Source organism: Galleria mellonella, unplaced genomic scaffold (assembly GCF_026898425.1).
Source record: "Galleria mellonella isolate WM207_F2 unplaced genomic scaffold, CSIRO_AGI_GalMel_v1 utg312, whole genome shotgun sequence".
Classification (NCBI taxonomy): Eukaryota; Metazoa; Arthropoda; class Insecta; order Lepidoptera; family Pyralidae; genus Galleria; species Galleria mellonella.
Genome location: NW_026442074.1, coordinates 2,745,527 through 2,772,153, shown reverse-complemented (window position 1 = coordinate 2,772,153; position 26,627 = coordinate 2,745,527). Strand labels below are relative to the sequence as shown.

General features: G+C 35.3%; 2 protein-coding genes across 4 annotated transcripts in view; one reads left to right on the top strand and one right to left on the bottom strand.

The window, feature by feature from the left end:
* Nucleotides 1-3,407, top strand: part of LOC113515114 (uncharacterized protein CG3556) — a 122,595-nt gene extending 119,188 nt beyond the window's left edge. The window contains exons 9-11 of the mRNA XM_026899261.3: nucleotides 51-201; nucleotides 1,447-1,658; nucleotides 2,188-3,407. Of these exons, the coding sequence (XP_026755062.1) occupies nucleotides 51-201; nucleotides 1,447-1,658; nucleotides 2,188-2,249 (425 nt within the window). The 3' untranslated portion in view covers nucleotides 2,250-3,407. The remainder of the gene's footprint in view (nucleotides 1-50; nucleotides 202-1,446; nucleotides 1,659-2,187) is intronic.
* Nucleotides 3,408-8,479: 5,072 nt separating this feature from the next.
* The window catches only part of LOC113515124 (nucleoside diphosphate phosphatase ENTPD5), a 24,360-nt gene continuing 6,212 nt past the window's right edge, over nucleotides 8,480-26,627 (bottom strand). For 2 of the 3 annotated variants that reach the window (XM_026899274.3, XM_026899273.3), the window contains exons 3-11: nucleotides 20,605-20,748; nucleotides 20,065-20,153; nucleotides 18,370-18,533; nucleotides 17,350-17,441; nucleotides 16,651-16,807; nucleotides 15,876-16,025; nucleotides 14,248-14,420; nucleotides 13,377-13,540; nucleotides 8,480-12,575 (exon numbers count right to left, since the gene is read on the bottom strand). In XM_026899274.3, coding sequence (XP_026755075.1) covers nucleotides 12,468-12,575; nucleotides 13,377-13,540; nucleotides 14,248-14,420; nucleotides 15,876-16,025; nucleotides 16,651-16,807; nucleotides 17,350-17,441; nucleotides 18,370-18,533; nucleotides 20,065-20,153; nucleotides 20,605-20,748 — 1,241 coding nt within the window. In that variant the 3' untranslated portion in view covers nucleotides 8,480-12,467. Of the gene's footprint in view, nucleotides 12,576-13,376; nucleotides 13,541-14,247; nucleotides 14,421-15,875; nucleotides 16,026-16,650; nucleotides 16,808-17,349; nucleotides 17,442-18,369; nucleotides 18,534-20,064; nucleotides 20,154-20,604; nucleotides 20,749-25,975; nucleotides 26,184-26,627 lie in introns of those variants that run through there. The other variant, XM_026899275.3, reaches the window with a different exon arrangement.

The following is a 26,627-nucleotide window of genomic DNA, read 5'->3' as shown; positions in this document are numbered from 1 at the left end:
GCAATTGGTATACTTGTAAGGCATTTATCATTTTGTTTTATTGTTGACAGACAGCAACAGCGGCGATGGCAGCGTGAAGCTGGCATACCAATCGGGACAGGCCAGCAACGAGTCGGACGCGCGCAACGTGTCCTTCACGTACACGCTGTGGCTCGGCACCAACGTCACTGATAACTTCACGCTGCAGATGGTCGCGCCCAGGTCTCCCGCCATATTTGTTACTAGTATTACTAGCTGTTTCCTACAACTTTGCCCGCATACATCAGTATAAACTATCCTATGTGTTAAAATATAAATAACTTACCTGTGTACATAAATTCATACAAATGCATCCAATCGTTTAAGAGTGATTTACAATCATTACCTTCACAAACTTTCACATTTGTAATCATAGTAGGATCAGTCTTTATAAATTTTACAAATTATCAGATCTCTTTCATTCCTTTTAACTCTTAACGTTGATGACAAATGATGTAAAGTCCATGCAACCACTTAATAGATAGATAGATAGATATATAGGCTTTATTGTTTCGTCCAAAAGATTACATTTGTAAATTTATATAATAAATTACAAAAAATAATCACAAATAATCTTAATACAATTCCAAAGCAGTAAACCTAACCCATTGCATATCCTAAGCGATTTTAAGACAGATCAGGATGTTTTAAATGCTATTTGTACTAAAGACATGCCATAAAGAAAGCAGGCTATTATCTAGTTATTAATATACAGAAGTGCACTTGTAAACAAAAGGCGCTCGGTTGAAATAAGTGGCAATTAATTTTCATTCATCACTATCAATGGAGATAGGTAGAATAAATTCCACTCTTACCTCCCAATGAGGAAACGTTGGTAGAGACAAGAGAACTTAGCCACTATTATGCCTGTACATGTCATACGTTGCCATTCCTGAGAATTATGGTCTTTTACAACTGCTTCATAGTAGAAACATGAGTGGGACCGAGGTTTTAGTAGAAACTTTGTTCAAAAGTCATCCCTTAACAGCAAGATGAGATGTAGCAGTGAAATTACTGGGTATGGGGACATCACACCAGGACTGGTATGCGGGGAATACCATGGATGTCACAATGTATTTTATGATTTCCATAAAAATCAGAACGTGGTAAGATTCTGACATAAGTTTTTTTTTGTGTGAAAGATGATGATTAATTCATGATGAAGATGATGATCTCATGATTAATTTCGATCTCATCTAATAGGATGTGATAACGTTGAAGTTAAATACATATACAGCTCGTGAATCCATAAACAAACGATCCATTTTTGCCTTAAAAAAGTCCAAGTTGTATGAGTTCGGAAACAAACGCAGGAAAATAGGTCTATTCCATAGTTATACGCATGATGTAAGAAGGCGCAAAACGCTTTGTGCTTGTAATTAAGGAAGTACTATCTGAATAAAATGTAAACCGATGATTTATTTTCAGAAACGTATCATTCTACCACGTTATGCAAATGGCTGCAGACCAGAATCCAAAATTCAAATTCGAAGCAAGCGAATGGCCAAACGGTCACTACGTGCACACACTAGCTGGGCATAAGGAAGAACCAATGGGCTACCACTACTGGTTGCTGTACCGTCTGCCAGAAATACCAGACCCCGCCAGCCCGCCTGGTAACCAACTCGTCGCACCAGTCGGTAAGTCATCAAATGGAACTAGCTTTGTCAAAAACGTCCAAATAATGTGGATGTATTCTACATAATTAGCTCCAAATATGCCCTATGTCAAATTATCAGATATTACTGTGATAATATTTTTTTATTTATACCATTGAGGTGGCAAACAAGCATACGACCCACCAGATAGTAAGCGGTTACTGCAGCCTATGAACGCCTGCAATACCAGGGGTATTACACGCATGTTGTCGACCGATGTTAACGAGATGAATTTTTTGCAGGTAATTGGTACCTACATATCTGCTTCTTTATTGCCGACGTGTCAATGTGGCTTGCACCACGTCGTAGTAACGACAGAACTATCATAACCACATAGTGTATTTAAAATATTACACATATTATAAAAGTTTAAAATTTAATAACGCGAATGTTTAAAATCCTGATGATTTTTTAAAAATCCTGTACTAAAGAACTACTGTGTAATTTTATACTCCAAGAACATTAACGGTTTACACTTTAGGTTTTGATTAACCTTATATTTTCTTTTCAGGTGTCGACGATCTGTTAGTAGAAGACGGAGAACATTACCTTTTCTGGTATAAGAAGCTGTAAACCAAACGGACTGATCCTCCAGCAACATCCGTTTGAATTCCTTTCTTTTCATTACTAAAATTAAAAATTACAATTTCAAATAAAAGCTCAGACACTTGCAGATATACTGATGTTGTTAAGTATGGTCTTAATTATAATAAAAGTCTGCGCAAATGAATACCAATCCTAAGGTATAGGTTTTATCTGCCCAAAATAGGACCTTTACAATTGAATCATATAACATAACAGAGACTTTACCGCGGATCCTAGAGGATTTTACTTTCATTTACGCAATCTCAAAAGTATTCTCATAAATTCTAACCTATATCGTCACAGTCGTAGAATACTGACGGATCTGACAAATATTACATATAAAGATCCGTCAGTATTCTACGACTATGACGATATGTTGTAAAATAGTGTCAGCACAGACAGTCATAATATAGGAAAAGAGAGTCGCTATCACTTACAATTCGATTATAATTATCATTTATCAGTAAAATATAAAATGATTAAGTTGGAGTATGCACAAATGTGTGTATGGTGCGTTCCGTTTGCGTACAGTCTATTTGAAACAGTGTGTGTGAAGTCAACTCGAAAAAGGATCAGGGCTAAACAGTATTTATTTTAATGTTATTAAGTATGCATGTATACAAATAAAAATGAATATTTTATGTAACTATACCTTCATTAAAATGGTTGCTTAGTCCTTACACAATTCATGTTGAAGCTATACCCCTAATACTAATACCCTTAATATTGTTTCTCCTTTTTATTTAAGAGTTTCCTCCTGTTGGGGCAACTAATTCATGCATTCTTTTCCAGCCAGCTCTATTCCGAACTATATATTTGACCTCCCTATACGACATGACATCTAGTGTTGCCTTTATCTGTCCTATGTAGTTATTTCTCGGTATTCCCCTTCCTCTTTTCCCCTCTATTTTTCCTTCTAGTATGCTCTTTAAAAAATCGTCATGTCGTATAAGGTGGCCTAGTATTTTACCTCTTCTATTCTCTATAATATAATAATATTGTTACAACATGGAAATGTAATAAACCATTGATTTGAATTGTATAAAACTATTATTTTTTTTTATTTTATTTGTATTTTCTGTAGTATTGTACTGAAATTGTGTTATAGCTACTTGAAAATACAGCTGAAATTTGTATGATGAAACAAACGGCGGCGCGTATTATTCTAGTTATTCAGTGTCTCTTGCAAGTTTGCGACCGTAAAAAGACTTGGCTGACATTTTAATCAGCATCAAGCGCGAATTCAGCCCACAAAAAAGTTTGTGGTCACAACCATCCAAAAATCGGCCAAGTGTGAGTCGGAATACGAACTCGCTCATGATTGATATAATACATTCCTACAGCTATGTTTACAAAATATATGACACCCTGACCAAGATTTTGTACAGTGTTCCAAGTGGGCAAATCTGTAAGGCGAACACTAGTAGTAAATTCATAAACTTTTAAACTGTTAGTTTGTTCACTCACAAAACCCATATAATGAAACTTTCATAACATACATTTTAACTATACATATCCACAACTATTGTTCTGTATTAAATTTGACCTTATGGCATCCACATAAGGCTCAGTTTAATAATGTTATACAAACCAAAATTGACTAGTGACCAATATGAACAAGTTGTCTCTTACGGTAGTCCCCAATAACATCTTCACATTAAGTTATACGCCTGGATGCAAACATCGTAAGACTAGGATTGCATAAGTTGGAGGGTATTGAGAGAGGCCTATAACCAGCAATGAATAGGAACAGAAAAATAATGAGATGAAAATTATGTTGAAAAAGTTATAGAGCTGTCAAATATTAACTAATTTTTTATAATACCTATCTATATCTCATATTTCTACTATTAACTAGACGTACCATATTAGTATACATAGAGGAGGCCATCGACATTGTACGAAGGACTCTAAATTTTTTGTCACTTTTATACCCATGTTTCACTGTGAAAACTGTTCAGTTTAACTGGTAGGACACTATCTTAAAAGGATACTAACAAATTATAATTAACTTTGTATGTGGGAACTTCCATGAAGTTGCGATAGAGCGAGTCAGGGTTGCCAGATGCAATTTTTATTTTTTACCCTAATGTCAAATATTTTCTCTCCAAATCTATATGATTACCTTTATCCAATTTCAAACGTGTATCGTTTTACATTACGTTTTGCAATGTATCACAAAGCGAACGACTAAAAAACTCCGCTTCTGTATGTTTCTAATTTTAACTTCCTTGTCTTATTCCAACTTCATTTTTGTTACCTTCATTCACAAATTTTATACACACTTCTCTTCAAAATTTCGTGGACAGAAAAATAATGGACCCAAAACTGCGAAATAATACCCAATCTGGCAACGCTGGTGTGAGTTTTCGAGTCCCAGTAACCTCTCTTTTATTCAATTTAATGAAGTCAAAAACTAGTAACTTTTAGTGACAGTAGTCAGTTTACATCGTATATAGCTGTGAAATGTACCAAAGACATTTGTGATTCCACGTTTTCCATAGCATTTCTTCTTGAAAGACTACGTTCAGTATATTCTATGTAAATAATTCTAAAGGTGTTGTAGCATGAAAGTCAAATCACGAAAAGAATGTGTACACCAGAAGACTTAACGGTATTGTACCCGAATCATTACTAATTTTATTAATGCAATATATATATTTAGTAATGCTAAAATCTGGAAACTAGGACAAGATTAGATTTAGTAATTTAGTAGAGTGGTCAATAATTTAGCACATAATCGTTAATCTATACAAAATGTTATTCGAGTTGTGCATACTTTTACTAAATTACTCACCACTCTAGTAAATCACTAAAGCAGAGGAATGTGTCTCCTATTATTGTACTAACAAAATTTAAATTTACGTAACAGTAGACAGTAGGATCAATTCTGAGATGCCATTTCTCTAAGACTATCTGTAAAATTAAAATTACATATTATAAGAATCAATGTAAACTAATTTTTTAATACATTTAAATAAAAAAAAAATATTATAATTTTAGTTCATAATGATCCATTAAACAGTAATTTCACAAAATTATCAAATTAAAATATTTAAGAAATAACTTTAGAGTAATGGCAACACAGAATCGGCCCTTGTTACTCTACAAAAACTAACAGAACATCACTTTAATTGCATTACAACTGCATGCTACAACACCAATATTGTGAAATTAGTTTCATAATTACTTAATGTATATTTCGAAATACAATTATTACATTTTGAAATTGTTAGTATTTTTGGCAAGGCGAAATAATTTATGTATTTATACCACTGTAACATATATTCTTTTTTTTAAATCTATATGTAAGGACTGGTTATCGTTGGAACGCTGAAGACATCCTATACCCGGAGTTTTGTAAAATTCCCACGGGATTAGAATAGAACAGTATTCACTGTGGCAAAGTTAAGGTTATAATATCACATCATGATTATACCAGCCATTAGCTGTCCACTGCTGGACATTAGCCTTCCCTTATAGAGGTTCTTGACAGACTACTGCGTGGTGTGGTGTGGTAACTATACCACGCTTGGCAGGCGAGTTAGCAACCGTTTTAAGAGGAACGCTGATGGCCATCCCTCGACCATTTTAGTCGCTTCTTACGACACCTACGGAAATAAATGGGAGACCCATTCTATGCCGGGATTATAATAATCCTTGTTATTTTTTATACAACTTAGAATTGCAAACAATCTGACGGCCCACCTGATGGAAAGTAGAAACCATCGCCTATAGACATGAACAGTACCATTGACATAACAGAGTATACTGTTTCACTCATGATACCTCCCCCCCCCCCTGCGTTGCCGTTCCTGAGGACTTAGGTGTTTTTTTTATGGGTGAAAATGAAATAGTAACTTCGCCTGCAGTAACGGTATACGCTGACGGAACACCAGTGAAGAGTGATCGATGAGAATGAAAACAGGCCAGTTAGACCATCATGACGAATTCACAAGAAATTAACCATGATAGTTTCCAGGGAGAACCGCGAGGAGGTCGACCTGGTTGGCTATATTGCTAGCAATGAGATTCTCAGTCTCCATTACTAACAATCCTTTTCCCCCCGAACTCAGGTGTTATTCCTGTGTACTTTTTTTATGTTCTAAATAAACCTTGCCAAAACTACTAATACCTTTTAGCTTCAATATCTTCGCATGCATTAGTTTGGCAGTATGTAAAATAGCTCTTATAAATTATATGGAATTAAGATTCGTGTTAATAAGCAATTCTCAATTTGAAACTCTTTTAATACTCACGTCGTATCAATGGAATTTAAACATATCGACGAAAGTGATGCACAATATTGTATGTCGAAGGGGAGAGAGAGAGACAAGGATAGATTATCATAAGGACGAGTATTGACTGCCAACGTTCTTACGTAACATTACATTACAATGTTACATTATGGATATTTTCACACGATTAAATATTAAGATGATAACAAATGTAAAATGAAGACTCGCTTACCGTATTTAAAGTCTAAAATCCATCGGATAATTAAAAATCCGGATAATTATAAAGGTAGAGAGAACTATTATCGCTAGCGTACGGTTAACTCTTTCTGATGTTGGCATTATTTTAATTATCTATCTATGATTAAAACATAATGCAAGGTGGTTATTTAGAACCATAAAAACAAACCTTTGTAATTAAAATTGAATAAGTACAAATTAAATTTTAATATAAGAGGCGCACAGTCAGAGTCGCGCTCGCGTCACTACTGCTTCTAAGTACCCCGGATAATCCCGAAACTAGTCGAAAATTCTCGACTAAAATACATGTAAGTTAATCCAGTGTTCTTACATTAAAACAAAATGTATTGTATTGCTTAAACATTACTCGCTGTTGGCGATCCGGATAATCGAGAATCCGTATAACTGAAATCCGGATAATCGAGTCTTCACTATGATAATTTTGTTACTGAAATGTGACATTACACGCGAATGGTATTAGTGACTACTCGCCCTAATGTGTACACGTAAAGTTTTCCATTGATATAGCGTTTTATAATAGGTATGTGTAATCTCAAAGATTAGAATTTAATCAATCATTTTAGACGAGACTGAACGACTCAACTGTTATGGAGTGACAAGTGCATTAGTATAACATTTTTATTGTACCTACTGAATGGTTCTTAATAAATATTAAATTAAAACAATTGTTTCTTTTAACTGTTTGTACATTTAACCTTACGTCATGGTTAGTGACCGTGAAAGGTGATAGCTGTTTTTATTTGATGAATGGAAATGAAATGGTAAATCGCCTACGCTATCGGTATACGCTGGTGAAAGACAATAGGTGAGAATGCAGCAAATCAGTTGGCTCATTGCGACGAATTCCACAAAAATTAACCACGATAGTTTTCAACGTAAACTGCGTGAAAATTTACCTGATACAGTATATTGCTAGCAATGGCGCTGTTGGATCCGATTATATATTATAACGATCCCTGGTAAATATAATCTCATCAAATATGCCTAAACGTTTCAACGCAACATCCTTCTAGTTTTCAACGTAAAATCTGGGATCACATTGAAAATTATAATCCAACTGATACAGTATATTGCTAGCAATGGCGCTGTTGGATCCGATTATATATTATAACGATCCCTTTCCCTCCAAAGTGACAACAATTTAGAAGCCGTTGCCCAGCAATAGGAGATGCAGAAATCAACTCATTCTCAATCATTCATTCAATCAACATAATAATTTTACTATATGGTAATGATTTAAATGTAGCATTAATTTACATACCTACTTTCATCGTAGCAAAACCAATTATGTTGATTTAAAAATGAAACTACAGAAACGATTTTCATTAAATTTATAAAAAATCAAACTAAAAGTATAACTTTTCAGTTAAAAAAACAGTTTTCCAAACCAATTTATAACTGACTCCGTCAGTTATCAGTATGAGGTTAAAGTTAAGTTTAAAGTTTCATCCCAATCATCTGGACGAGTGGCAATTTATAACTGACTTCTTTGGAATCAACTTCCAGCAGCAGTATTTCCGAACCGATACGACAACATAACCTTCAAGAAAAGAGTATATTCCTTTTTAAAAGGCCGGCGGTACACCTGCAATGCCGCTGGTGTTGTGGGTGATCATGGGCGGCGGTAAACAAACAAAAAAAAAATACAACTAAATTGAGAACTTTTTAAACTTAACCGATTTATTAAGTCAATCAAAAAGGATCAATAAATAATAAACATAATTTTAGAACCAACATTTATTAAATTTGTACAATGTACACATAACACCAACTTCACCACATTACTAGGTACATCCGAATACCTAAGTACATAAGCAATATAAAACATATACATACATTCCATCCAAAATGGTAAGATACACCCATAAAAATATCCGATAGCATTTGTATGCGTGCTTACATAGGGAGGTATAAACACTGTACAAAACTATACATTGTTCAGGTTAGTACAACCATTATTTTCACAAATTATATTAATCCTATATCTATATACATATATAATAAAAAATTTACGAATTCAACGTATTTTCCGTTTCCGACAATTGTTTCGACTTATTCCGGAAATTCGCCCACTGAAGAAGATTTCCGGATAAAGTCGAAACACAATTGTCGAAAACGGTAAACACGGTGACTTCGTAAATTTCCCGTTATATACGTATATAGACATCGTATTAAAAATGAACATAAATTTTAAAAATAATATATTAATCCTTTTATTCCTAAAAATATCGACCGTCTGTTGTCATGACCAAATGAGTTTTAGTGAAATATCGATCTAAAAACATGAAAATTTCAAAAACCTTGTTAAGAAATAACACCATTTTTATTAGGACTTTTATCTAAACAAAGTTATAAAATATATTCTTGTTTTAGATCAATTTTAAGTATATTTACTAAGAGATCTATTTCAGATATTAAGGCCTATGCACACTCGTCAGTGTTCGACATTTGATGCTCAGTGGCGTACCGGTCAGTCTATGCCATGCTATCTCATCAGTGTTAATTAATATTATTATGCGGCATGATGGAAAAACCCCACTCTGCATAGTCGTTTAGAGATTGTTTTAGAGACAGTTGATGTATCACAACTGTTTATAATCACAAGATGCAAACGGGAGCACAAAATTCAATTCGTGTTTTGCAAATATAAGATTATGGTAAAATATATAATAAAATTCTAAGTAACAGTAATTGTGTAAAAGGTTTCTCTTCTTTATGTACACAATCATTTGCTCTGCCGTCCCTGAAAATATTCTGGGCTAAAAATTCATGTGAGAATATGAAGAACGTAAGCTAAACGTCATATGTCGATACGGATGAGTGCGAATAGTGCTTTAAATGCTCCGTCTCTTTCTTTCGAGGGTAATACTTTATTTGAGAGAGGAGAGAGTGACGATAACAGTTAAAGTACCTTTAGCGGTTTAACATTTTTATGAATAAAAGGTGCATGTTTTCAACCAATGATTAAAACAGTGATAGTATATAATGACAGTCATAAATATATACATATTCGACTAATAATATTATTGCATATTATTGATTATATTGTATAAATTTAATATAACACGAATTAAAATTACATCAAAATTATCATTCTCAATTTATATAGAAAAATTTAACACATTTTATACTTAAAAATAATATAAATTGTGAAGTTATATTACTTTCTATTAGGAAATAAAATCTGTAAGACGTGAAGCAATTGTTTGATGATTACGCCACCAGATGGCGATACGATACAACAAACCCCATTCTAATAACATTATAGATTTATAAACAAAATTACAAATATCGCCCACGTGAAAATTATCTAGCAAATATCATGGTTAAATATTTTTATTGTTCCTTGAACTAAATCAACTTAACAACTCATTTCACAACGACGAATGAATTATGATATTATTTTATAATAAAAGCGTGAAACCAAAATCATTAGCATCCTTTTAAGACAGTTTTTTTTTTATACAACTTAGAATGACAAACAAGCTGACGGCCCACCTGATGGAAAGTGGTAACCGTCGCCTATAGACACGAGCAGTACCATGGACATAACAGAGTATACTGTTTCGCCCATGATACCCCCCATGCGTTGCCATTCTTCAGAGTAATCAGGTGTTATTCCTCCGTACCCAATAAATTCACGCCATATCCCACCCTTCAAACCGAAACACAGCCATGCAAACACAACTGCTTCGCTTGTACTAGAAAAACTCAATATATATATCAAAGATTTACTAGTCGAAATACGATGAAACAATGTTGATCCTACTAACGCAAACTTACAGGGGGAAAAGGATAGTTAGTAGCTTTGTTGTTAGTACTTGATAGTAGCGCAGGCGGAGTTGCCATTCCATTTTCACGCATTAAAAAAAAACCCAAACTAACGAGACACATTTCATATCCTAATGGTATAAACAATTACAGTTTTTTTGTCAATCACATCACAGTCGCCATAATGATCAATTTATGATCATTAATTGGTAAAAAAAGATGAATAAAACTGTTAATTTTTCTTTATTTGATACGATGACAAAACAAGATGAAAGTAAGTAAAATAAAAAAAAAAAATTTAATATACGGATAGAGACGAACTTATCCCATAAAGGGATCTCTTACAGTTAGCCTTTGGGAAGCTTGTTTGTTGTGGATTTCTTAAGTTAGTTTCAAAGAATAAAAAATAAAACAAAGAATAATAAAGAGTCTTTGAAGATTTGTTTTGTCTTAAAACATGCTAATGATTTTACTATCACCTTCTTGTATAGATTTATATAAAGACCGGTACACACCTAACGAAGCGCATCACAGAATTTTTTAGTACCAACTCTGTCATAATATAGAAAATTAATTAACAAAGAAACTTGTCCCCTTGCTGATTCGCGTAGGCAAACTCTTAGGGGGCGTATGCTTGTAAACAAAACACAAGGAAGACTTGTGTTGCATCTTGTTAAATATAAACCAGCCCTTAAACTTTGTAGTTTTACACGCACGTTACAAAATAAGAAAAAAACAAATAAAAGAGAATATTCACGATTATATGTATATATTAATTAATTAAAAAATAATTTATTTAAAATCATCTTTTTAAGCGAGAAAACACAGAAATGGTTCCAAATATATTTATTAAACTATATTTTGTGATCCGACCGGTTTGAATGTATCAAGACAATATTAAATCAATACATATGTATACATATGTATCTACATATACATATATATATATAAACTTTCTCGCTTATAAGGATGAATTCCAATTTGCACCAAGCACCAACAATATCCAAGCATCAATTGAATTATACAAATAAATTAATTATTGCGAATTTTATTTCACTCACTGGATTTACCCAAACGTTCCATTTAATAACCTAATCCTTTATTTTATCACAATCATTTATAGTAAACAAAAAACAATACAAATATATGTATAGGCATTTATATTCTAAAAATACAAAAGAGGAATCAAGCTCTTCACACATTACAGGTTTACTAATTTTGGCAATTAGGATGTTTATTTTATTAAAAAAAAAAAATAAAAAATACTCGCCCAATATTAAATTTGCACATACATCTAATATAACAAAGATATTACCTAATACATATACACAAATGTGCAGAAATGAAAGGACGTGTGCTTATTAATATCTTATATTAACAATATTTCTATGATGAATAAATTAATAATTGCCTGTTATTGAGAGTTCTCTATATTTCTTCAATTAGAATTAAATCCGTTGTAACTTCAAACAATCTACGAGTATATAATCTAACGCCTTTATTCATAAAAACATCATAAACCCATTTTAGCTATTCAACAGTTCTGTCTCTTTCTTTTATGCTAAATTGTCAATTTGCAAGAAAGTGACAAAACAGTGTAATAGTTAAAATATGCTTGTAAAAGGTTTTAGTTTTTATGAATAAAAGTGTATGTATTTACGACATGCAAAACTTTCTAAAAAAATTGCATTTCAAAATGTATTTTCAAATAAATTGTGTCCAATCAAAGCCTTCATCGCATACTCTTTGTATTGTAATATAAAATGTCACAGAATAAAAAACCAAGTTGTAAACACGAGCTAATGCCGTCCTACTGGAAGCTACAGTAAGTAACATATGAAAGAAAAAAACCATACCTTATATCACATGTACACCGCAGAGGTAATAGTTGCCCGAATTTAGAATGTGTCTTATCTAGTACAAAATAGAGTCTAATTCACTACGCAGCGGCGGCCGCAGCCGCCTCCGCCGCGATGCGGTTCATGACGGTGGTGTAAGCGAGCCCCAGCGCCCACGACACCTCGTGACCATTCACCTTCTTGAATAACTGTAAAAAAAAAGTTATATTTGTCATACACATCTGTCTTTATTGTTAGCAACCCAATATTATTAGCAACGTTCCGTTTAAAATTTTAACGCTAATTGCGGTTGTTAAAGTGTCTACCAACCGTGGCAGCTACTGGCAAATCTCACCTCATGGGAAAACCCCATAATAATAAACGGGGAGGGGGGAGGTCACATCCAACGAAATCATCTTAATCCTTTTGTCTTGTTTTTTATGCAACTTAGAATGGCAAACAAGCTGACGGCCCACCTGATGGAAAGTGGTAACCGTCGCCTATAGACATTAGCAGTACCATGGACATAACAGAGTATACTGTTTCGACCATGATACCCCCCGTTTTGTCTGTGAAGTCTCATTCCAATCAATTTGGAACATTACCTCAGACGATTGAGATTCTGATATGGCTTATTCCCGGGAAAGATGCAGAAAGCGATGCTCTTAGACACTTCTTTTTTTTTTTAAATTTTTTACAACACAGGGGGCAAACGAACATGCGGCTCACGTGATGGTAAGTGACTACCGCCGCCCATGATCACCCACTACACTAAAGGCATTGAAGGTGTGCTGCCGTCTATTTAAAAAGGAATATGCTCTCTTCTTGAAGGTTATGATGTCGTATCGGTTCGGAAATACTACAGTTGGAAGTTGATTCCAAAGAGTTCCGTGCACAGTATGTCTATTTCTCTTGTACCCTATTGTACTTCTGCCGGGGATTATTTTGCCGTTTCCTGTCCTTAAGAGGGGAGATGTGAATTGTTTTTTTTTAATAATAATAGTAGTAACCGAGACGGGCTGGTGGTCGCGGATCTTGTAGGCGTCGTGCAGCAGCGCCAGCACGTACACCAGGTCGGTGCACGCCCACGGCTGCTCCACGTTGGACGCCGCGCACGCGCGCAGCGCCGCCGCGCGGAACGCGCCCACCGGCACCGTGCCGCCCACCATCACGTCTGCAACACACCGCCGCTTAGCTCTCTCTGTACACCTCATGCTACCCTAGTACTTGTACATATAATGTTTCATACTATCTCTTTGGGGGAACCCCGCACTCTGTACCGTACTCTCTACGCTGCTTATGCTACCCTGGTACAACATAAAGTTTAATATTGTCCCGGGAGGGGGAAGGGATTATTAGTAATGGGGATCTAACAACTCCATTGCTAGCAGTGACGACCTATCAGGTCGATCTCCACGCGGTTGCCCTTGGAAACCATTCTGGTTATTTTTTTTTATACCACTGAGGTGGCAAACAAGCATACAGCCTGTCTAATGGTAAACAGTCACTATAGACTATAGACGCCTGCTTCAATAGGTATCACGTGCACGTTGACAAACTTGAATATAAACATAATCTTTTTAAATAGTCTCTAGGAAAAACCTTGGCTGGGAACGCACAGCCTGAGCGTTCGCATATACCCAGTTAGATCGTGCTGAATTAATTCCAGGTGTATTCATTAGGATGGGCCATCTGACTTGCCTTTTCATTCTCACTTACCATCCCTCACTGGTGCCCCGCCAACGTATACCGATAGCGCAGGCGGGGTTACTATTCCATTATCATCCATTAAAAATAACGTATTCATCACGTAGCAGCAACCCACCACCACTTCACGCTTCATGACCGCCGTGTACACTCCACACGGAACGAACTACTTACCGATGATGCCGGCGTCCGCTGCGACGTCGTAGAAGTAGGACATGGCGGCGACGTTGCCGCGCGGCGGCTGCGACGGCTCCCAGTCGAGCGTGCGGGCCACGTATCGGGCCACCGCTGCGTGGCAGCGGGCCACCACCGCCTCGCGCTTCATGCCGGCTGGCCGAGCCGCACCGCTGAAATAGTGGAAACGACAAGTTTTATTTTTATTCGATGATAATGGAATGGTAACCCCACCTGCGCTAAGGGTATACGCTGGCGGGACACCAGTGAGGGATGATAGATGAAAATGAAAAAAGCAGGTCGGTTAGCCCATCGTGATGAATAAATACACTTAGAATTCAGCACGATAGTTTCCAAGGGGGACCTCGGGGAGGTCGACCTGGTTGAGTATATTGCTAGCAATAGGGCCCTCAATCTCCATTACTAACAATCCCCTCCTTACCGAGGTGTGGCAACGTCGCAATTGTCTGTCAATATTTAAAAAAATTAATAATTTGCAATATTTTTAATTGATTACTTAATTTTACATACGATGAATTCAACGGTGATATTCCGCTTCTGGATGAGGGATGGGCAACAGCGTCCCTCTTAAAAACATCTCTAAAGCCTGACTGCGGTTGCCAATCCGCCTGCCAAGCGTAGAAACTATTGACAAAACCCCCCCAAGCGGAAAGCTTATGTTCAGCAGTGGACAGTTAAAGGCTGATATGATAATCCCGCTTCTGACACCACTAACTAACGGATTGGAACTCGGTTTTTAAAAAACTAAAATTTAATTAACACTTTTGTTAATTTAAAATAAGTACTAGAAACAGAAAATAGAAATGTTGTGAACCTTTCTATTTTTCCAAGAGTCTAATTAAATCTGATTTTTTTTTGTTAATTCTATATAAAAAAAAAATAGTCCGGCGTTATATTGACGACAATGGTAGCGACGGCAATGTAGGGCGTAAGCTATATAATTATTTTTATGTTCTTAGAATTGCAAACTGACGGCCTACCTGATGGAAAGTGGGTACCGTCGCCTATAAGACATAAACAGTACTATGAACATAAGAGAATCATCTTCCTACCCTTATCCCAATCATTCGGAGTCGGCGTTATATGATTTTATCCATATTACAAAAAGATTTGGTTTTTTAGTTTTACGACCGGCCACCTGCCTGACGTCAACCCTCTTTGGGAATGCATTTGTTGGTGGTTTCCGCCACCTACGGTATGGAGGAAAGAATTGAGGAAAAAAAGAAGGGAACGTTGGAAATGTGTAAAGGAAATTGGTAAATGAGAGGAATAAGAGACTTATGTGGGAAAGGAAAGGAAGGGGGAGGACACTGCAGTTGTGGAAAGGACTGGGACACTGCAGCGGCTCGGGAGGCCGGGGTCACATACCCGTATGCCCTTATTCTAGAATCGGACAGATTTCTCGATTTCTCGTTATTCGTTGCCATTCCTGAAGACTAAGGAGTTATGACTCTATACCCTGTAATTTCATTGCCATATTCCACCCTTCAAACCGAAATACAGCCATGTAACACAACAGGTTGACGGTAGAAACAAGAGTGAGAACCCAATAAGACGACTTTTGTACGAAGCCTCTTTCTAATGATAACGTGTAGAATGTTACACACCTGATGATGTACTGTTTATTTGCGTACGTCCACGGCTCGCGCTGCACGATAGGGTCGACACAGACAGACGTGAACTCATTGGTATTGTTGTCTCCAGCCTCCATGCGGAAAATGCCGTAGCGCGCTGCCAACAGGCCCAAGTTCAGATAGCTGTGAAAAAATTAATAATAACTTCTTTAATACAGTCAGAAAATAAAAGATGTTCATACTTACTACCTGACTAATATTACACATATGAACGTTAGTTTATTTATTTGTCACTTCTTAGCACAGTTCAACTAATCATCTTGAAATTTAGTATACACACTATGTATACTTATGGAAAAAGAGATAGGTTAATATTTATCCATATATTCCGGTCACGTGGATGGACAATACAATATTGACGAAATTAGAATATTGAATAAGAAGGATAGACAACAAAATCGAAAATTGACGATGATATTACACACACCAAAATTTGGCGTGAATTAAAAAATTCCTTTTTTTTTAAGTCGCTTAAGCAACCGTCCCAAACGAGGTCTAAAGAGAAAAAGAGTAAATGTTAAAAAACATCCGACTCGAAGGACCAAAAATATTTTTGAACTTTTCTAGTTTGAAAATATTAAATTCATTTTTTAGTAAATCATATATAATCATAGAATATCTACGTTAACACAGCACGCCTCTGCCAACTTTTTACTTCAATATGTGTGACCATATACAGACATTAGTGCTCTGTTTGTTTGTGAGGAAAGGTCTTCGTATTAATAAATAATTGAAAGTAGGAACAGACCTGTGTGTATACAGGGTGATGTTATTGTTCCCTGCGGGCACGAGGTACCGGTCGCCGGCAGGGTACTGTTTGACGTCTCTGTCGTTCAGCTGGTACGTGATCTGCGTCGACCCGCCACCGAGGTCCAGTGCTGCCATCGTCTCGCCGTCCATTAGGTCTATTCACGAGTAAATTTCAGAGACTCGATATGCTAAGAATCGCTAACTTTTAATTTCCATAAGGGACAGATAAAAGGAAAATTAATTAATTAATGAAACTGTTGCCTTGATTCTATTATTTTTTTTATTTCACTTCCTAATTAGAAAAAAGTCTTTACCGAAATAGTTTAGTTAAAAAGGACTTACTTTATTTTGTACATTTACTTGTAATATAGAAATTACGTTATAACAAAATTCTCGGTTTATAAATGACAGAGTTCTGAGTTAATAAACATAAAAAAAATACAATCGAATTTGGGAAACTTTTTTGAAGTTAGTTAACAAGAAATAAATTATTTCTTCTTTATAACATTACTTTTAAAAAAATCGAAATTATAATCTTTCAGATAAAATTCTAAATTGGTTTATAAATGACAGAGTTCTGAGGTAATAAACATAAAAAAAAAATACAATCGAATTGGAAACCTTTGTTGAAGTTAGTTGACAAGAAATATAATTTATATATTACTTTAAAAGAATTACGAAACATGGTCATACTCACTGTGCAATAAGTTCAACGTGTACCAAATAAAGATGCCCTCGTCTGAGCCGTCCATTATTTCGACACTGTTCGGTCCCACATCATATCCCAATCTGAAAATACAGAAATTATTATTAGAACAAATATTCTTAAAATATCTCAATTTTAATATTGAAATTTGATTCCATGGCATTTGAAAATATACATATACATATATATGTATATGTATATTTGTTGTATATGTATATTAGGCTGTGTGGTCCTAGCATAGAATAGGCCACCCTTTCCTTTCCCGTGGGTGTCGTAAAAGGCGACTAAGGTAGGGCGAGGGATGGGCAGCAGCGTCCCTCTTAGAACATCTCCAAAGCCTAACTGCGGTTGCTAATCCGCCTGCCAAGCGTGGCAACTACTGGCATCCCCCCCTAAGGGGGAGGCTTATGTTCAGCAGTGGACAGTTAAAAGTTGATATGATGATGATTAATACTAGAAGTTTTACAACCTTTTTTTTATACAACTTAGAATGGCAAACAAGCTGACGGCCCACCTGATAGAAAGAGGTAATCGTCGCCTATAGACATGAGCAGTACCATGGACATAACAGAGTATACTGTTTCGCCCATGGTACCCCCTATGCGTTGCCATTCCTGAGGACTCAGGTGTTATTACTCCGTACCCAGTAAATTTACGCCATATCCCACCCTTCAAACCGAAACACAGCCATACAAACACAACTGCTTCACGGTTGAAACACGAAAGGTACAGAGGTACCCAAGCAATCGACTTTTGTACAGTCTCCCTCTGGTGAAACACTTTTGTACAAAACAAAAAAAACATTAAAACTTTGTGTACAATAGAGATACAAGGAGTATTTATACAGAATGTGCATATACAAAAGGCGGTATTATCGCTAAAAGCGATCTCTTACAGACAACCTGGCATATATAGTAGATAAGTACAGAGAGAAAGATAGGTGGCACAAGTCAGACAAAGTAAATACAATAAATAATTAAACAAAATAAATGATTGATTGATTGAACTCACGGCGCTATAGCTTTGGACACGTGTACAAGCAACTGCTGCGCTTTGTCCTTGGGCAGCAGCCGGAGACCGGCCGTCGCGCGGACTATGAGCGGTGTCGACTTCCTCTTCTCTGCAGGTATGAGGAACTCTGCTTTTTTTATAAGTTGAACTATTGTGTCCGCGCCCTATGACAAGAAATAACCTTTAAATTATAATTTAAAATTATGCCCCACAAAAAAACCAACTTCAATTGTGGCAAAAGAAATTAATCAAAAAACAGTTTAGTTTTTGAACGGAACCGATTTTAATCAAAATAGAACTCTCTAAATCAATTTATAACTGTAAGAATTATGAGGTAACAAACTTACAAAAAGAACCCCTTTTTTCGAAGTCGGTTGACAAATACTCTTTGGGTCTCGTTTAGGGATTGTATAACAGTACTGTATTTACTATCCCATAGCCTAATACTTTAGAAATTAAAAGAAAAAAAGAAAGAAATATATATTTAGTGCTAGCTATCATTCAATCATCATCATTTCAGCCATTATTCGTTCACTGCTGGACATAAACCCAGTAAGCTATATTACAGATAAATCCTTCATTACTGATAACTACTTATGTTCTATAAATTTTATCTAATCGAAATTAGACTAAACATACAATTATAAACATTATCTGATTTTCTGTTTGTGAAGTAAACAGACGGGTTAATATTCACATAAGCCGGTGTTCATATTATATTACATTTAGTGTCAAATATTGAGGTCGATTCTTAGGCGCCATTTCTCTAATGCTACCTCTTAAACTAATATTTGAATTTGACAGTTTCACGTTATTACCGTTTTAAATAACATCATAAATTAAATTGATAATAATTTTGAGTTAATTAAATATTTAGTTCACATTAATCCTTAAAATAAAGACTTTGCTGTAATATCGAATTTATATATTTTTATTATATGCCGTTGTTGTATACTTTTCATCACGCTACGATCAATAGGAGCAGAGCAGTGAATGGAAACGTTGGGAAAACGGGAGAAGTTACTCCATTTCTAAGCTTCCGTCGCGTGTGCAGCCTTAATGGCCACTTTTTAAAATGTAAAAATGTCCACCCGTGCGACGCCGGGACGGGCCGCTAGTATGAAATAAATATTTTAACTTAATTTTACTACATTGATGGCAAATTACAAATTCATAATTTGTGGTCAGTTTAGAATCAATATTACATCCCTACATCATTCAAGTGCATAATTCGTATGCATCAATAATCTAATATATAAAATTCTCGTGTCACGGTGTTTGTTACCAAACTCCTCCGAAACGGCTTTACCGATTTTTATGAAATTTTGTGTGCATAGTGGGTAGGTCTGAGAATCGGGCAACATCTATTTTTCATACCCCTCAATGATAGGGGTGACTCACCACTAAATATTTTTTTAAATTTTTTTGTAATTTTTTTTTATTTTTATTTTATTATGATTTAGCATTGAAAAATACATACAAATTCAAATTTTCACGCTTTTACGATCAACCCCTGTTGTTTAATCGCAATTTTTATATGCCACAATAGGTTTGCAAGATGACAATCGAATATAATAATTGTAGTATAATATATTTTCATGTATAATTCTAGAAATAATGTATATGGTAAAACAACGTTAACCGAGTCGGCTAGTTATCATATAATAATATAGTTAAATACGTTATCATAAATACCTTTTCCGGTTCATCGGCAAACGACGACAATCCGGGCTTTGATTGCTCGAAATACTCATCTACTAGGTCCAGATTCGCTTGTCCAAACACTAAAAAACAATTTCACTTATAACTAATTATATCAATTAATTATAACAAATCAAATATTTTTTATATACCACGTGGAACGGTAAAAAATAAGGGGGAAAAGGATTGTTAGCAATGCAGTTTGACAGCCCCATTGCTAGCAATATACTTTATTAGGTCGACCTCCCCCTTAGGTCGCGGTTCCCCCTGGAAACCATCTTGAACAATTCTTGTTGAATTCGTCACGATGGGCAAACTGACCTGCTTCATCCTCACCTATCATCCTTCACTGGTGCCCCGCCAGTGTATACCGATAGCGCGGGTGGGGTTACCATTCCATTATCACCCATTAAAAAAAATACACCTTAGTCCTCAGAAATGGCAACACATTAAGGGAATTATGGGCGACACACTATACTCTGTTATGATCAATGTATCATTCATGTTTACGCACACAGTACAAATGGTACAAACCTGTGAATGGCACCCTGAACCTATACGCCAGCACCCTGGAGCCGGAGGAGCCGGCGTCGATGATCACCGCGTAGTGATGTACGCTCTCGTAGCCTAAACTTTTGGCGATGCCGTCCAACCATTGTGTTTGGCCAGCGAATAATCCTGCAACAAAATATAATACCTATGTATTTACCTAAAAACAATATCTATTATCCATAGAACAAGTTCTGCTTAGTTTGAAACTAGAAAACGCCGTGTAATATGATCAATGGCATTTATTTATTTATTTATATAAGAATCAGGGCGTAAGGATTGTTAGTTATGCCCCCCCCCCCCCCTAACACACGCTCTTATCCATATCCATAATGTGTGCGTACAAAAAATTATATTTCGGGAGACTTAATACCTTGCAGCGAGAACTACCAGTCAACCACATGCAATATTCTTGGTAGTAGCAAAATCGTTTAAAACTCCTTTTTAGGCAGTTATAACTAGCCGTCCCGTGATAAGAGGTAACTATACAGACACGTGGATAGATAAGAAATATAAACATACTTCAGACAAGATTGGAAGCCGTAAGATCGATATGCATGAGAGACCCCATATTAAATACTAGCTCAATCTAAAAAATGAAATCGAAATAATTAAACACAACGACTCACAATAATTTAAAAAAAAATTTGGTTTAACGATCGTTGGTATCGTTTTTCCAAGAGATGAACTGATGGTCTACCATGAAATATTTTCTTAATTTTTAAAGACGTACGAAACACAAATTAAATGTTAAAATTACATAACACATACCATTTAAAAACCTTCAAAAATGTTAAAATATCGTTCTCTTGGACTATTATGGTAGGATTTATGACGAACGAAATATTAAGCTACATTTACTGGGGCGATTTTAATGCGAACAAAAACACGAAATTGAGCCCAAAAGTTCGATTTCCATTTCATGGCCCCCAGAATGTCGCAAAGCAAAAAAAGACCCGCGATTCCACGTTCTAAATTAAAACATACTTTACATACACATTAATATTATATATATATATATATATATATATATATATATATATATATATATATATATATATATATATATATATATATATATATATATATATATATATTCTTTATTGCACTTGTAAGTTACATATAAAATAATGTATTTATAAATGTTGTGAGCAAGGGTGGACTTATCTCTGACAGAGATCTCTTCCAGTCAACCCAGTACAGTAAGAAAGCATTTCGTTAGCGGGCAGATTAGATTTTACTGGAGTAGTTGTAATTTTGCAGAAAACATTATCAACTGATTAATTATAATTAAATAATAAATAACTCTAAGTCATTCTAATTAGAATAATCATCACGTCGTTCATCGGTTTGTGCGTGCGTGCGAGCGTGCGAGCCTGCGTGGGTGCGTGCGTGCGTGAGCTTGTATACGTTTTTCTGCAAAACAAAATTTACTTGTTCCCAACATGGGTAAAAAACAACTGTCATGAGCAGTAAGTTACCTCGAATACCTCATATAAAATACTTATATAAAAACTATGCATAATTTAAAGTTTCTTGAATAGGGTTTAACGTTTCCTGATACCATAGAGTTTAAATTTTACGTGATCTATTAGTGACACAGTGAGACTAATTCTGAAGCGCCATTCTCTAGTTCTGAAATTAACATGTTTGGAAAATTCAACGATATCATTATTTCAAGGTCGAGTATGAACTAAATTTATAACAGATATGAATCCGAGCTTATTGTAATGTAGTTTTATATCGTATAGTATTCCGTGTCAATACACAAGATGGGTCTATCTTCGGACACACTGTGCAGACTGTGCGGGGAAAAATCAGAATCCATGGAACACTTGATGTGCAACTGTGATTCGTTAGCGAGCATGCGCATGAGGCTACTGGGAACGGCTTATCCAGAGCCAGGGGACTACAGATATCTTAAACCGCGGGACATCGTTAAGATAACACAAAGGATCTATGAAATGATGGTATAAGGCAGGGGGAAGCACAAAAGTGTCGACGTGCAACAGCTTAGCTGACCCAATATGCGAATATAAGATTCCGTGTCAATAATCTCGTTTATTTATTCATTTTTTATTGCTAGGGAGGCAAATAAACTAATGGTACATAATGATCTTTTTTTTATGCAACTTAGAATGGCAAACAAGCTGACGGCCCACCTGATGGAAAGTGGTAACCGTCGCCTATAGACATGAGCAGTACCATGGACATAACAGAGTATACTGTTTCGCCCATGATACCCCCCATGCGTTGCCATTCCTGAGGACTCAGGTGTTATTCCTCTGTACCCAGTAAATTCACGCTATATCCCACCCTTCAAACCGAAACACAGCCATGCAAACACAACTGCTTCGCAGTTGAAACACGAATGGGACACAGGTACCCAGGCAATCGACTTTTGTACAAAGTCTCCCTCTGGTGAAATGTCATCATCAAAAAATACAATTGTTAAAAGGCGAGCAGCACACAAAAAATTCATTCGGTGTTTCGGATGCTCACGTTCGGCAGTAGTCACTTACTATCAGGTGAACCGCATACTCGTTTGTCCCCTATGTGTATATATATAAACTATTACTAGTTTGTTTTTACTCTAAATATACATTTATGTTTAATTTTAGCGACTGATCTGAGTTCAAAGAGATATCATTTATCATTTCATTTTAACAGCGTGTCATCAGCAGAGATATTGCGTACGTTTCCTCTACTTATGTCTTCTGATATATATGTAGTAATTTATATAAATAAAATAAATACTTTCGATACCTAGTAGTTTATGCAAATATAAACGTAACTCTTGATAAGAATTTTGTTTGAACTGATGATAAAATTTGTAACATATACAGTACAATCGCCTAATTAATTCTTAACGTATTAAGAAATACATTATTTTCTATCTGCACTAAACATAAACTATCTAATAAAAAAAAAGAATTTATACATCTGTTTATAAATATAAACAGATTAGAAAATTCTTTTTTTTTTTTCTAACAGGATATATTTTCTAATAGATCCCATAGAAATTTCATCGAAATCGATTCAATAGTTCTTTTTTTATTATACCACAAAAGTGGCAAACAAGCATACAGTTTGATGGTAAATGGTCACTGCAGCCTATAGACGCCTGCAACACTACTCGTAGAGGTGTCACGTGCGTGTCGCCGATTCCATTTTTAAATCAATCATGTGCGCGTTGCCGATTCGATTTTTAAATCAATCACGTGCGCGTTTCCGATTCGATTTTTAAATCAATCACGTGCGCGTTGCCGATTCGATTTTTAAATCAAAACAACTGGTTTTGCTACGATTGACGTTGTTTTTGTTTTCAACGGAACCTAATCTAATTGTTCGTATCAGAATAAAAATAGTGATATTACAAATCAATATTAATTTTAAATTGATTAAAGTCACCATTGTTTGCGGGCGAAAATATAAAAAAAAATGTGTAATAACATTGTTTTTTTTATTATATCTTTTAATTCTCTCGTCCTTCTTCCTTTTCTGACGGCCCATAACGTATGTACTGAAATCCTTTTTTTATTATTATTATTGTAGCCGTTAACTGTCCACTGCTAGACATAAGCCTTCCCAATAAGGGGAATTTTGCCAATAGTAGCCACGCTTGGCAAACGGGTTGACCGCAGTTAGACCTTTAAGGATATTTTAAGAGGGACGCTGCTGCCCATCCCTCGCCTCTTACGACACCCACGGAAAAAGAAGGGGTGGCCCATTCTATGCCGAGTCCACACACACTGAAATCCTTAAAATCTTTCCCCCATCAATCCCCCCTCCTATTGCTGATTTGTCCTATCTCCTTAACTTTATGGTACTTTTGGGGAAAAGGGATTATTAGTAATGAAGACTGTGAATCCTCTTGCTAGCAATATACCCAACCAGGTCGACCTCCTCGCGGTTCTCCCTGGAAACTATCATTGATAATTCCTTATGTATTCATCATGATGGGCTAACTGACCTATTTTCATTCTCATCTATCACCCATACCATACCATTTTCACCCATCAAAAAAAAAAACTTTGTGGTACTTAATGATCGTGGCCTATTTTTATATTTGACACTGGCCATATATGATCAACTATGTAAATAATAATAAAAAACCGACAACTATCAATAATGCAGTAAATAGAATTGTACAAAGAAATGAGCACTAAAATATCGACAAATAGTCATACAAATGTACTGTTTACTAACACTCAAGTCACTGCAAACGGAAACAATCGGTACAATAAACAATGGCGTAACCATGAATTATGTATAATCATGTAACTTTAAACTTATTCTATTTTGTGCTGTTTATGTATATTATCAATTACAAAAAAAAAAAAACTAAGTTGTCGCGTATTCATTTTGTTAAAGTTAAACAAGTTTTTTTTAAACATGTTATTTTAGATCGTACTCACGCAGTTTACAACTAAACTTTGATCAGGTGTCGTCAGGTATATCAACAGAAATATGTACTGTTCCTGTTGGCACACCTTCGACAGTTCTACTATCAGGCTATCAGTGGACTTGGTGATAATTGTTCCATTAGTAATACAACTTTTATTTTTTCTTATTTTATTTATTTATCGACCACATTATTATAAAATGTTTGAGAAAAAAAGGTGAACTTAATGCTATATATTATTCTCTACCAGTCCACCTTTGGAAAAACAGAAATGTAATTATGCGGTGAAAAATACTGAAAGTTGTAGTCGAGAAATATATTCCTAAGAAAATTTAAATTTGAACCCACAATCTAGAAACTGAATCTGAAAAAGAAGGAACTGTAACAATAGTTTCTTCTTCTTTAAATAGCAGTAAAAAAAATATGATTGTGTTACACAAAAAAATCCAATTGTGGCAAAATCAGTTATATTAATTTAAAAACTAAACTACTGATCGATTTTGATAAAATTCCTATGGATTTCTATCTGGATGCCTGTCCTTTCGAATAAAAAAAGAATTTTCCAAATTGGTTTATAAGCAACGGATTTATGAGGTAATAAATATAAAAAGGAGCACCGAATTAACAACCTCCTTTTTTGAAGTAAGTTTAAAACAATTTAAAATTAATAAAGAACATTAAACTTTACTTCGCATTAAAAAAAAAGTTTCATTCATGGTAAAGTGGTATATCTAACACGAAAAAAAAACAAAAAGTGACTATGCTAATATTCCTAAAAAAATCCCGAATATTACTGACTTCATATTAAAAAAACAATTAAGTATAATTACTTATTTAAAATATAGTTTACAGCAATGTGATAGGTATAAGATGAAAACAACAAAAAAGTGACTACGCCAATTTTTCTAATAATTCCAGGAATTTCGCTCTAATCACACACTACAAGAATACCTGCAATCAAAAGGGGCAATGTACGCACTACAGCCGTCTCATTGGCCATTTCTCATCCACAATCTGCACACGGGTATCCACTAACCGTACTACTGTAAAGCAATGTGTACACTACACGTCCGATTCTCTACACGGCCGGTTCGACCACTGACCAAGGAGCGACCGGGTTCGTTAGGGTGCGAACACACGAGACTCTATGCGGCAAAATGCGACGCTGACGCAATCTTGGCAAACGGCGTTATTAGGGAATGAGTGATACTATGTTAATGATCGTTGAGCAAATAGGTTTGTTAGATAAAAAGTGACTAATAAAAATGACTGGCCGCAAAGTATTATACTACAAAACTGATTTTGAACATTTTACTCAAAAAAAGACAATAATTTTAATCGTTACAAAATTCACCGACCGATGAACGCCGATATGTTTCGTAGGCACATTATATTGAAAAATATTTGAATTTAGAACGCGGAATCTTGTCCATATCACTTCGCAAACGATAAACGACAACTGCAATGATTATATAAATAATAGAGACCATGCCAGTACATTTTATTGATAGATAAAAAGAATTTATTAAAGTCAGCTCAGAATTGGCCACGTAAACCTGTAACATGGTCACACAAAGAATCCTTACTAATACCATAAATGTGA